Consider the following 13,434-nt stretch of genomic DNA (forward strand, 5'->3'; position numbering starts at 1 on the left):
ACTAAAATTATCCCTTTCATCGTGCTATTTATAGCTCTTCCAACAACACAAGCAATTCTATTACCTTTTGAATCGCCATGAACCACGAAATAGATTCTCTGTTAATGTATTCATCATTATCGTTTTATCATCAATATAGTCATCCTAATTAAGCAGAACTGTTGAATTTCCTCGTTTGGTTTAGTCAAAACATTTGCAAAAGTAGATGCACGGTTTAGAGAAAAATAAATAACTCGAAAACAAATTAACGCTTATTTATAATTTTAGATAAAAAAACTTCTTTTGTTCACTTTTGACAAAAATTATTAAAAAAAAAAGATCAAAATACTGTTTTGCTTAGTGTGTATTATAAGAGCGTAGTTGTTGAAGTCAAACTAGTTACATCTTACTGTTCCGGTGATTAAATGACTTGTTGTTTGGTTTAAACCGGTTTCTGTTTACCTGCTGCCAAACAGATTCTGATCATGTGCAAACCAGTTTGATGAGTTTAGGAAGCCGGTTTCAGCTACCATTTGATTTTTATGGGAGAGGGGTGTACAGACGGGAGGGGGTAAAAAAAAAGGAGCAGCACAGGAGTTTTGATTATAAAAAAAGCAAGACGAGACACTTTGCAAAATAAAACAAAAGACAGGATGACAAAAAAAGGTCAGGTTAAACTAATAAAAAGGGTAGGACCGAATAGAATCAAAAATGAAAAAAGGCAGGACAGAGATTACAACTAAAAAAATATGCAGGACAACATTTTCATCCTAGCCCCCTCCCCCTCCCATATAAATCAAATGGTAGCTCCCTAATTCAAAAAATTGAACTATTATAGCTATTCTCTAATTAAAAAACAGAATAACTCGTGTTGCCATCAATAATAGTTTTCTTATAATAAACAAAAAAAACATAAGGGTATTTACATTGAACTACATGCTAGTATTGCGTAATTGCAAGATCTCGCTGTAACCAGTTCTGAAAGTACATTCAACTTGACACACTTAAAGTACTTATAATTATAAAGAAATCTGATATATTTTTCTTCTCTTCATGAGATTTGTAAGATAACGACTCTAGTATATATTTCATTTCTCTACATACGCTTTATCATTACCCTCACGTTGTTCTACTAAGATGTATGTCAGAGTTTTAGCACTTCTTTTGTTGGTTTCCGTTATTTTGGATTATTCTTTGGCCAGAAAGAAGGACAGAAAAAAAGAAAAGATTGCAAACAAAGGTAACTACTATTTGTGCACGTCTTTTGGTTATTTTTTTTTATTTTTGTTTTTGTAGTTTTTTATTTGCCTTACTGTTTCAGTCAAACTTCATCAACATTTCCAAAGTTAGTTTTTATAGATGCGTCTCGAACATTCTTTTGGCATGCTATACATTTATACTTATCGTGTACTAGTATGCATTCACTACGCTAACACATTTTAAGGGGCTGTGAAATGCCGAGGTCTACCGTTTTCCTATTTTTTAAAGTCTTGTTGACGGAGTAAAACGTGTCTACCTGTTTCAGGTTACCATTTATATCTAGGAAAATCCGTTTTCGCTTCAACCCATTTGCGCCAAATAATTTAGCAAAATTATGAAATTTGCGTCAAAAATACAAATATACCATATTGCGCTTATAATAATTTATATATACATTTTATTTTCATTATTCAATGAGTCTGCACACACTATCAGGACCGGCAGATTAAACTTGATTGACATTTGTAGTTTTTTTTAACCGTGTACACCAATTTTTTTCTGCATTAGTATTACTTGTATATAAAATAAGGAGATGTGATATGATTGCCAATGAGACAACTATCCAAAAGAGTCAAAAGAATGTAGATTTAAGTAATTATATGTCACAACAAAAAACATATATTGCGTATAGTCAGCTATAAAAATCCCCGATATTACAAAACATGAAACAATTCAAACAAAGAAGAATAACCCTGATTTATAACTAAACAATAATTATTTTTTTTTAGATATAACAGACAGCATCTACTAAGTAAATGCTCCTTACTTTGAACATAGTGTGGCGGGGGTTAATCATTTTTGTCAGCGCCCAATCTTTCCCTTGCCTGGCACAATAATTTATTGTGTTACAGTGCAACATAAGAAAAAACTTTAAAAATCACTTGAAAATGCCTTGTCTCATCCGATCGACAATAAGTACACAACTGCTAGAAATACTTTGGAAATCCCACTTCATTAATAGCTACACGAAACCAACTCATGGAAGTAATAGTGCCATTTTCTTCAATTTACATTTTTAAAACAAAGACCCCATAAATCCCTGAGACCATAAAAGATCGCAACTAACATTTATACAAAAGACACAATATATCACTCTTAGAGAACTCTCAGTCCCGATTGCTAGACATAGTTCAACGTCGAATAAACCTACGAGTTAATCAAGTTCTCAAGACCAAAGGAGTAGGTTCAGTAAGACCACTTTTTGGCCTCAAAATATAGCAGTTTTAGAAAATTGTGAAAATGTAATCGTTTAGATATTTTTTGCAAAGTAGAATGCTTCTACTACATAAATATGGGCTGTTTTTGACAAAACAATGCACATATATCGGGTACTAGCATCATTAAGTCATGCTAAATTACTGAAATCTTCACAATTGTAGCAATTTAGTTAAATTTTAGACGGTTTCCGTCTGAAATGAAAGTGGCCGCATTCGTGTTCATTCATAATATTGAAATGTAAGTTGTATTTGATGATAATACATAATATATATAAAGGTTGAGGATGAACACGGATGCGGCCACTTTCATTTTTGACAAAAACCATCTGAAAAGTGACGATTTTTGGCATATTTGATAGATTTTTCATATTTAAGCTTGAATCGGGGCGTTTTAAATGACTTATTAAGTTAAAATCTTCCCCATTAACTAATTGAATCAATTGAAATAGACACTTAAGTGTTTAGAAAGTGTCTACAATCTTTCGTTAGATGAACTTGAAAATTGAGGCCGAAATTGGCCCTTACCGGACCTACTCCTTTAGTGTCTCGTTCACACAACTGTTGTTTTTATACTGCGCAATTCAATTAAGGTAAATTGAAAGTATAGTATACAGCTGTTGGTTATATTTAGATAGCCCACTTCATTCAAACTGAACAACACTAACACATGGTGTTTCATGGTCTCAGGGCTCGGATACCATTAAGGGGATCTTTTTTTTTAAAGCTATTTGAAGTTATTTTCGCTATAGACTTCCGTGAGTTGGTCTCGTGCAGTTATAAATGAAACGTGCTTTTTAAAGTATTTCTAACATTTTGCATATATACGACGGTGTATTCGTTTGTCGCTTATCTTAAAATAAAACGAATATCTAATTACAACCCACAAATTATCTTTAAAATAAATGTAAAGGTGTTGATGCACAAATTTCTGTTTGATTGGTATAAAACAGTCTTCGGGTAGCCGACTTCGTCATTGGATTGTTACCAAGTGACTTTTTTATTCTTAAGTAAAACGTAGTTATCAACGTTTTACGGCTATATCTTGTACACTTTCGGTTAATTTGATTTCATACATTTCATAAGGCTTTAATGATAAGGTTTCAATCTTATATGTTTGATGCACAAACTTCTGTTTGATTGGTATAAAATAGTCTTCTGGTAGCCGTCTTCGTAATCGGTGTTTTAATCAATTTATTACCAAGTGAATTTGGTCCTAAATAAAACGTAGTTCTCAACGTTTTACGGCTATATCTTGTACACCTTCAGTTAATTTGATTTCTTACATTTCATAATGCTTAAAATATATGATACGGGTTTCAAAATTTCCTCATAGCACGTGTATGAAATTTAATAAGAAATTAACTTCAAATTTTATCACGAAGACAGATTTTTTACTTCGTTGTATAAACGTTGGCAATGAATCCTCTTATATCCAGTATAAACCTCAATAAAGACCAAGTTTGTTTTGCCACTGAAACAATATAAATTTATCAAATATAATTTTCATGGTACCTGTGACATTTGTATTTACATTTTGAATTTGGTCCGAGACCACAATTATTTCGTAGTGCATTTCTTTTAGAACATAAATGAAAATAAAAAAGTCCCACCTGCGCTTTCCCAAAGAAACTTTTACAGTGTGTTGTACTACTTTTGGGACAAATTATATCAAAATTATAGAAAACGTCATCGACTCAAAATATGGACAATTTTATGTTTAGAGCGTCTTGAAATCTTTTGACAGCTTCCGAAGTGCTAATTTTCAACCTTTTCCAGCTGGACCAAATCACTACTTTCCTTTAAAATTCTGGACCCAAATTTATTTACAGTGTAACTTCACCCCCTTACTTGCAATTTGAGGCATTAAACATGGAGAAATTAATTTGGAAGGGGTATAAAAATTAATGGCAAGTAACCCACTGTCAACACTAGGGACTATATTTGTCTCGGACCATTTTGTTTTACATTATTGCATGAGGGCTTTAACTTGTTACATGCAGTGTGAAACTGCATAACTCTTCAACTAAGAATCGTAAACGCGCAATGCAAACGACACAAATGATTGTCCTCAGAATGTCGGATTGATAGTCTGTCATTCATATAGATTCTAATGGCTCCCTTTCTTTTCGTTAAAAATATAACGAACTAAAATTTACCTCAGTCCTGACAAAATATTTCATCACCATCTGAGTTCTTAAAACTTTTCGTACCTCCATGGCTCACCAGAAAACAAAATAAGACGAAAAAAGAAAATGAACCAGGAATTTCCATTGGCTTTTGATTGACTTGATTGACAACAAGAGCAAATAAAAAGGCTGGGTTTATATTGTGTTCTCATAGATCTAATTTTGTTATTTGTTTTACCTGACGAATCAGATATAGTTATTAATGTAATGTATTGTAGTGCGCGGAAAGCCATCCAGCATAGAATCTTCACCTATCATTTTGCAAATGGAGGAACAAATAAAAAAACTAAAAGAACAAATAGCAAAAATACCTAAAAATGCCGTACATATACATATGAGTGATGGAAATGATGATGACGAGAGTTCTACTCGATTGGCATTAGACAGTGAGGACCATCAAAATACATCTGTCCATCGGGTAGAGGGCGCTATTGAACTTGACAGTGATGATCATGATCATGATCATGACAAAGCCCATGTTGAAACACATGGGAACGAGCAGCATATTCATATGCATATGCACCTGGAACCTAGTGACTGTCATAAAAAGCATGATGACGAAGGTATGTTTTCTAGAATTGCCTTTTCTTAATAAACTAGGTCTTCTGATTTGTGGGGTTCAGGGGACGGATAAAGAATATCGGTATGTATAAAGAGACAAATATACAGTTGACAGGTAGGGTGAAATGCAAGTTTCACCGATTCAAAAATTTGGACTAATTCAATCTTATATTTAAATTGGTTTTACAAGACTAACATTTTTCTACATGTTCGTAAACAAACTAAATATTGTCAATGATATAACTACAATTGATTATGTTTCTTATTTTATACTTATGTCAGTTATAAACCCATTATTTCAAATATAACTTTCAAATTAAATTTGCTGCTTTAAATTTTGCCTCATCTTGTCTCGGGGGGGGCCACTTGCTATATAATTAGTGGTAGGGATGAGCCGCTGGAATAGGTCACTTTTTCATGCTCTATGATATATGAAAAGGGTGAGAAATTCAGATGAAATATATCAATAGGTTGATATTATCACTTGCTTGATTATATCATAAGTATCTGAAACTAATCAGATGTCCACATTTATTCTTGATGCGGTTAAACCACAGTCGTAAATCCATCAGTTATTTGTCAAACCAATTAAACTCTATTTATTCTGATGTGGTATTTCCACTGATGCCAGTGATAGATGCAATAAATCCAACTATTTTGACATTTGCACCTAATTATCATTCAAGGGTTTGTATACATAAAACATGATAACAATTATTTAAAGAAATTCCATTGTGACAGCGTCCTTTACGAGGGAACGGCAATGAAACTGTTTCTCAGTTTTTAATTAATAATTAAACATGTTAAAATCAGTTAAGGTGTTACGCTCTGGAGTTATTACATTTATCTGACCATAGATGTAAAACCATCTATGATCTGACCAAACGTCTTTTATATGTATTGTATTTTGGAATTGAAATATCTTTATAATGCAAGATGTAAAATGGGCAATTCGAAAAAAGTGTTTAAGATATATAACGAATTTATTGGGAAAAGAAGGTGATTTTATTGCGACTATTTTGCTTCTTAATAAGAACGTAATGATAAGCGGTGAAAATATTGAAATATATCTATAGGTCTGTTTTTTGTTAATTAATATATGACAAGGTATATATTTTTGATTAACAAAATATATGAAAAGGGTGGGGTACTTGATGTCTCAGCTGCTCACCCCTACCAAAAAAAGTTTGAAGTGGCCCCCCCCCCCCCGAGCATCTTGTTAAATGTTTATTATAATTTGATATTAAATTGTAAGTTGTTTAGAACTTATGATAATCTGGTAGATATAAAATGCTAATTTGTATAAATACTCGTTTTTAGTCCATGCACATTGCGAAGTGTTCCCCAACACTAACGTAGCAGATGGCGATGATATCAGAGGCGCAATCCATTTGTTACAAAAAGTATGTAAATAATAAAAGAAAATAGTTCATAGTTTATCTTTTGTATTGGCATAATTTTTAATTTTTTTTAGCGGACATATGTCCCCACGGCATTAAATAAAGACAAACATTTTTTGAAGAAGGTGTTTTTAAACTAAAATCTTGGAGAAGACTTCATAAGTCTGTTTGACTTGTGTCTTATCCAATTTGTACTTTAACAAATAAAATATGTTTAAACTAAAACTAAAATCTGAGTTTTTTCTCAACCGAATTATCAATAAAAATTAAATATTTTCCCTTCCAAAACGATTTAAATTAAAAAGATGAATGATTGGTGACTTACTGCTCTTCGGAGTTTTTCAAAATGTTATTTGTCCTTTTTACGGCCTTTGCAACAATATCATGGTTCAGTACATTATATTGATTTCTAAAGTAGAAGCCAAATAATATGGTTCAAATAATGAGACAGAAGATTCTAAATGGAAAATAACGTTATGTGGAAAATAACGTTTTGTACAAACTCATAAGTGTCCTTCATTTTGAAATAAGTGTCTATGGGTGATCAGTATATGTCACTAGCCTGTCATCAAAATTTCCTGAATTTGGACAGGCACATAAAGAATGAGGAGTTATAAACCAGGCAGTCTTTCCTTCCCTAACCCGGGACAGTAGTGTAACAACATGAAAAAACGTGTAAAAATCATCTGCAAATATCTTAACTTCATACCGTGTTACGAAGCACATATTTAAAACTATCATAAAGAGTAATAGACACAAAGACACGACATAAGGGTACTAAAAGCTATCATACAGAGTAATAGACACAAAGACACGATATAAGGGTACTTATTATAGTTTATAAAAACTTGTTCAAGTCCTTGAACAACTTATAAATTAATTGTGTTCTCACAGACTATAGCTAAGTATCACTTGACTTATAACATGAGTGTTCACAATTATTATTCTTTGCATGTTTTATTCTCTTACATTGAATTATCTAAATAGCTAATCAGTACCGCTTTATGTTATTGATTGATTGATGTTTGCTTAACGTGCAGTGGCAAATGTTACTAACGCATTCAGGACACAAATATTTTAATGACATTTATATAACATGCTTTCTCAAAATTTTACAATAGTCCACATAAAGTCGTATCACCGCGGTCGACATAGTAATCAACTGACTACGAACCGACCAACCATTTTCCTATCCATAACTACCTCGTGATTGTTGGAGAAGCACAAAAACAAATTTTAAACCATAACAAAAGCATAGACTTTGTCCTAGCTTTAATTTAGGTGATGGGGATACCGATTGTGTATCTGCAATTCTTGAACTAGTATGATATTGAACTGACATATGACGGTCTTTTTCGGACTTAATTAATTACGTCATCGAATTATGTCAGATTTATCTGCATGAAGAATGAGAAAACAGTTGTAGTACGGTTTCGAAATTTAATCTTGGCCCTATATCCAGTCGTGAAGTAGGACCGTCAGACGTAAAAGCAATCTCTGAATACTCAGGGCTTTATCATACTTTAATGAAACTTTCTCAAATTCTACCAAACAATTTCATAATGTATCTCCTTTTTTTTTTTGGGGGGGGGGGCTATGTTTTTGGTTCCCCTTAACTTACCATGAGCTAATAGTTATTTGTTTAGCTTTGATACACTAAGATACTTTCTTGATATAGACATGAAATGACGTTATATCATGTCGATGTTAATTCCAGTTCTCAAAAAAGATTTGTTTTAGGAACCAAGTTTCTCTCACGCGTAGAATGAAAATGACAAAAACACAAATACGTAATACATAAGGTTCGTAGAAATGTAGACATAACAAAAAAGAAAGTGTTTAAAATGTCACTTTCTTAATATAGGGAGATGATCCTGTGGAGATCCATATTGCATTAAATGGTTTTGATATGACGAAGGAAAATCCAAAGCATTCCCATGGTTTCCATGTCCACCAATACGGTGATACATCCAACTCATGTGATTCATTAGGAAGCCATTTTAACCCCAGTAGAAGTTCACACGGAGCAAAAGATGCTCACACAAGGTATTTATACATCCAACTCATGTGATTCATTAGGAAGCCATTATAACCCCGATGGAAGTTCACACGGAGCACATTATGCTCATACAAGGTATTTATATATCCAACTCATGTAATTCATTAAGGAGCCATTATAACCCCGATGAGAGTTCACACAAGATGCTCACACATTGTATTTAATTTGCTTTCTTATTTTCGTGTTGTGATTTAGGTGTGTTGCTTTATGTGTGATGCTTAAGTTGTAATGAGTTTAGAAAATAGAAACAACTAGTTCATTTCAGTGACTTGAAATGCTAGGGTCTTTGATACTGTTAAGGATAGTATTGAGGAGAATAGAGTAAAAAAAGGTTGAAACATATACCACATAATTAAGGATAAGGTTGAAATGAATAACGTATGTCGAAATTCGGGAAAACTTTACTATTAAAATCTGCGTTAGCATAATAAAAAAAAATGAGAATTTAAGTGTGCTCCTTGCAGATTTATGTCTGCTTAAAAGTATGCACATATACATCGGATGAAAATTTTTCGATTTATTTGAAAAATCAATTAGTAACTCTACATTCTTGTAGGATTTGGCTGGGATCTTGTATAAGGCGTATTAAAATGTTTGTGCTAAAGACATTACAAAAAAAGTTAAAATTGATATTTTAATTATATAGATCATTATCATCTACAACACAAAATGTCTTACATTTCTGTATCATCATGCCTATAAAATAAACCTGATCTAGAACCATTTATGTCCTAATACTTCTCCAATGCACAGGTTTATTATAGTGTCCTCTGGGTGCGTGATTTTCTCGCTGTGTTTAAGACAAATGTGTTCTCCTCTTAGATCGTTTTTTTATCTCTTTGACACATTCCTTTTTTTCATTCTTAATTTTATCTGAAAGGTTATGATGAAATGTAAAAAAGAGTTGATTCTAGTTTTCGGGGTTAAGGTTAAAAATAAGTTTAAATGGACTTCAAATATTTGTCAATAAATTAATATTTCAACTTTAAAAATTTAGGCATGTAGGCGACCTTGGTAATATTGATTGTGATATGAATGGAAATATTGACTATAAAATGACAGATGAGACGATCAGCCTTCATGGGGAAAATTCTCTGATTGGTAGAAGTATTGCGGTGAGTCTTGTATATACTTATATAACGATTGATCATCAGGATGCATTACAATCATAAAAAAGGATGATTGACAAAACACAATTGGTCAACACGATTATAATAAATATAACGATTGATGAACACGATTCTATCAAAATAACAATTGATCATCACGATTTAACGATAATCATTGATAAATAACTATTATTCAACACGATTCTCACCAAAAATAACGATTTTTTAATCACGATTATCACATAGATATTTATCAACACAATATTCGCAATAAATAACAAATGGCCAACAAGATTCCCACAAAAAGAACGATTGATGTCATGTTTCTAAAAAATAGAATGATTGATAAATAACGATTGGTCGACATGATTCTCATAAAAATAAGGATTGATAAACATAATTCTCACCAAAAAAAAAAAGATTAATCAACATTTTTTTTTTCGCAATTGTAACAAAATGGTCAATACGAGTCTCAAAAATTAACGATTGATTAACACGATTCTTACAAAAATAACGGTTGATCACACTTTTCTCGAAAATTAACAATAATTGATCAACAATATTCTCACAACAACAAAATGGAACAACCTCAATACAAATACAGATATACGGAATGGGTTATATTCTTGATCAGTAATGGACTTCTCATGTATTCTATTCAAAATTCATTCAAAAGCTTAAAATTGTATTTATTCCACGTATTTCAGATTCATGAAGGACCTGATGACTTAGGAATGGGAGGTGATGCCGGAAGTTTAAAGGGAGGTAATGCTGGACCTAAGGTTGCGTGTTGTGTCATAGCACTTGCAGATCCGGCAACTCATGATCACCTACACAGTTTTAACAGTGATGATCAAGAAGGTGTTGCTAAACATGAGGGTCACACTGGAATACACATCCATGAAGTTAAACCGTGATCAGATAGCGGAGAGTAAACGGTTATAATATGCAAATTCGTAATAACTCACCGATGAACATGTGTACATATAATTGTACAAAAGAAACATAGATGTATCATGCCTTTTAAGAATAAGGACGAAGCTGATGAAATAATTTAATAAAATTCATGTATACAATAACTGAAATTTCTTTTGTACTCTTACTCTAAGATTTTTTTAGTTATGGTAGTATTCGTTATGAGAAAAAAAATCACAAAATACAGAACTCCGAGGAAAATTCTAAAAGTCCCTAATCAAATAGCAAAATCAAAAGCTCAAACATATCAAAAGAATGGATAACAAATGTCATATTTCTGAATCGGTACAGGCATTTTCTTATGCAGACAATTGTGGATCAAACCTGGTTTTAAAGCTAGCTAAACCTTTCACAACAACAAAATTGCTGTATCAGCTCTTCCACTTTTTCGGTTTGGTTAAACAATGTTAAATTGATATATATATATAATCTATTTTATAAGATACCCATACAAAACAGTATTCGCACACAGAATGAAAATGTTCAACTTCTATTCGATATATTTTCTCGGGTTTACCACGATTTGAACTAAAAAAAAATATGGATCAAATTTGTAATTTCTTTTAATATTTAAAAGAATTTGTCGAGGTGGTTTTTCTACTTCGCAACATATCATAAACACATACAAAATCTTCCGTTATAATAGAGGGTTGTCGCAGACAAGAAAGCTTTTAAAACAAGACGACAAAGTTTTGAAGTTAAAATCATCCCTTCGAAAAGTTTATTGTCGCAATCACGATATGTTCCAATTGTTGTTACCACAATCCCGTTCCATTTTCTAGATTGTGAGTTACCAAAAAAGTCTTTAGAATCATTTGTTCTCACATTAGCAACACGAAGGGTGCCACATGTGGAGCAGGATCTGTTTGTTCTTCCGGAGCATCTGAGATCACCATCGGTTGTTGGTGGAGTTCTTGATGCTCAGTTGTTAGTTGTCTATGTTGTTGGTGGAGTTCTTGATGCTCAGTTGTTAGTTGTCTATGTTTTGGCGGAGTTCTTGATGCTCAGTTGTTAGTTGTCTATGTTTTGGTGGAGTTCTTGATGCTCACTTGTTAGTTGTCTATGTTGTTGGTGGAGTTCTTGATGCTCAGTTGTTAGTTGTCTATGTTTTGGTGGAGTTCTTGATGCTCAGTTGTTAGTTGTCTATGTTGTTGGTGGAGTTCTTGATGCTCAGTTGTTAGTTGTCTATGTTTTGGTGGAGTTCTTGATGCTCAGTTGTTAGTTGTCTATGTTGTTGGTGGAGTTCTTGATGCTCAGTTGTTAGTTGTCTATGTTGTTGGTGGAGTTTTTGATGCTCAGTTGTTAGTTGTCTATGTTGTTGGTGGAGTTCTTGATGCTCAGTTGTTAGTTGTCTATGTTGTTGGTGGAGTTTTTGATGCTCAGTTGTTAGTTGTCTATGTTGTTGGTGGAGTTCTTGATGCTCAGTTGTTAGTTGTCTATGTTGTTGGTGGAGTTTTTGATGCTCAGTTGTTAGTTGTCTATGTTGTTGGTGGAGTTTTTGATGCTCAGTTGTTAGTTGTCTATGTTTTGGTGGAGTTTTTGATGCTCAGTTGTTAGTTGTCTATGTTTTGGTGGAGTTTTTGATGCTCAGTTGTTAGTTGTCTATGTTGTTGGTGGAGTTTTTGATGCTCAGTTGTTAGTTGTCTATGTTTTGGTGGAGTTCTTGATGCTCAGTTGTTAGTTGTCTATGTTGTGTTTTGTATACTTTTGTTTGTTTTTTAGTCCTTTTTTGGCAAAGGCGTTGTTATTTTAAAAAAAATATGTGGTATGATTTTCAATGAGACAACTCTTTAAAAGAGTTCAAAGGAAATAGTAATTAACAGCTATAAGTCTCCGTACGGCCTTCAACAATGATCACAGTACTCACCGCATTGTCAGCTACAAAAGGCCCCGAAATCACAAATGCAAAACAATTCAAACGAGAAAACTATCGGAATAATTAATGTTCAAAAAAATGAACGAAAACCAATTATGTAATTCAGCTACAAACGAAAACCACTGAACATTACAGGCTCTTGACTTGGGGACAGGCACATTTTTTCAGAATGTTGCTGGGTCCAACATGTTAGCAGTCCTAACCTGGGACAATGGTGCAACAGTACAACATAAGAATGAAATATAAAAATCAGTTGAAAAAGGCTCAACGCATTAGCTGGTTACAAATAGAAATACGTTTTTAACAAATACAAAGAGTGGACGTGACCGGGTACTTGTACCTCCCATCATTTATTTTATTTTCGACTTCTGGGTTTACATGAAGGGGCAGATCAAGGATTTCCAAAGGTTTTCTTTAAAAATGAAAAAAATACCGCCAAGCTTAGCGCTACTACAATTTTTAGTCGACGAAGTTATGCTAAAGAAATATTTGTTTTCCAATCATAAGGGGAACATCAATGCTTTAAAGTCAAACAAGATTATTGATTTTTTTATCACATTTTACCAAAACATAACTTTATTTTAGAATATCCGGATAAGTGAAATCCAATTTGGATTAGTTTTGTGCTCAATAGAATTTTAACAACTTTTTAAATACCTATTCCTCTTTAGTGGCAATTTTTTATCGAATTTGATGAGCCCCCCTTTAAAAGTTCTGTTTTCGCCACTGGCTACATGAATAACCGTGATCACATTCAACAGTATAACCAACGTCATTATCACTGTTCCTTGATGTGGGGAATTATGCGGCAG

At 32.9% G+C, this 13,434-nt stretch overlaps 1 protein-coding gene across 1 annotated transcript; it reads left to right on the forward strand.

Moving 5' to 3' along the window:
* Window positions 1-1,023: 1,023 nt before the first annotated feature.
* Window positions 1,024-10,850, forward strand: LOC139524671 (uncharacterized). Its single transcript, XM_071319666.1, has 6 exons — window positions 1,024-1,219; window positions 4,861-5,205; window positions 6,524-6,606; window positions 8,468-8,649; window positions 9,660-9,777; window positions 10,479-10,850. The coding sequence occupies exons 1-6, from the start codon at window positions 1,117-1,119 to the stop codon at window positions 10,686-10,688; spliced, it is 1,041 nt and encodes a 346-aa protein (XP_071175767.1). The 5' UTR covers window positions 1,024-1,116; the 3' UTR covers window positions 10,689-10,850.
* The last annotated feature ends 2,584 nt before the right edge of the window (window positions 10,851-13,434 follow it).

This window comes from Mytilus edulis, chromosome 1, assembly GCF_963676685.1.
Source record: "Mytilus edulis chromosome 1, xbMytEdul2.2, whole genome shotgun sequence".
NCBI classification, from domain to species: domain Eukaryota; kingdom Metazoa; phylum Mollusca; class Bivalvia; order Mytilida; family Mytilidae; genus Mytilus; species Mytilus edulis.

Excerpts from the sequence above, each read along its gene's own strand:
- LOC139524671 (XM_071319666.1), top strand. The coding sequence starts at position 1,117 with ATGTATGTCAGAGTTTTAGCACTTCTTTTGTTGGTTTCCGTTATTTTG. Across the intron at positions 5,206-6,523 it reads TAAAAAGCATGATGACGAAG|TCCATGCACATTGCGAAGTG; the intron begins GTATGTTTTCTA and ends ACTCGTTTTTAG. Across the intron at positions 6,607-8,467 it reads CAATCCATTTGTTACAAAAA|GGAGATGATCCTGTGGAGAT; the intron begins GTATGTAAATAA and ends TTCTTAATATAG.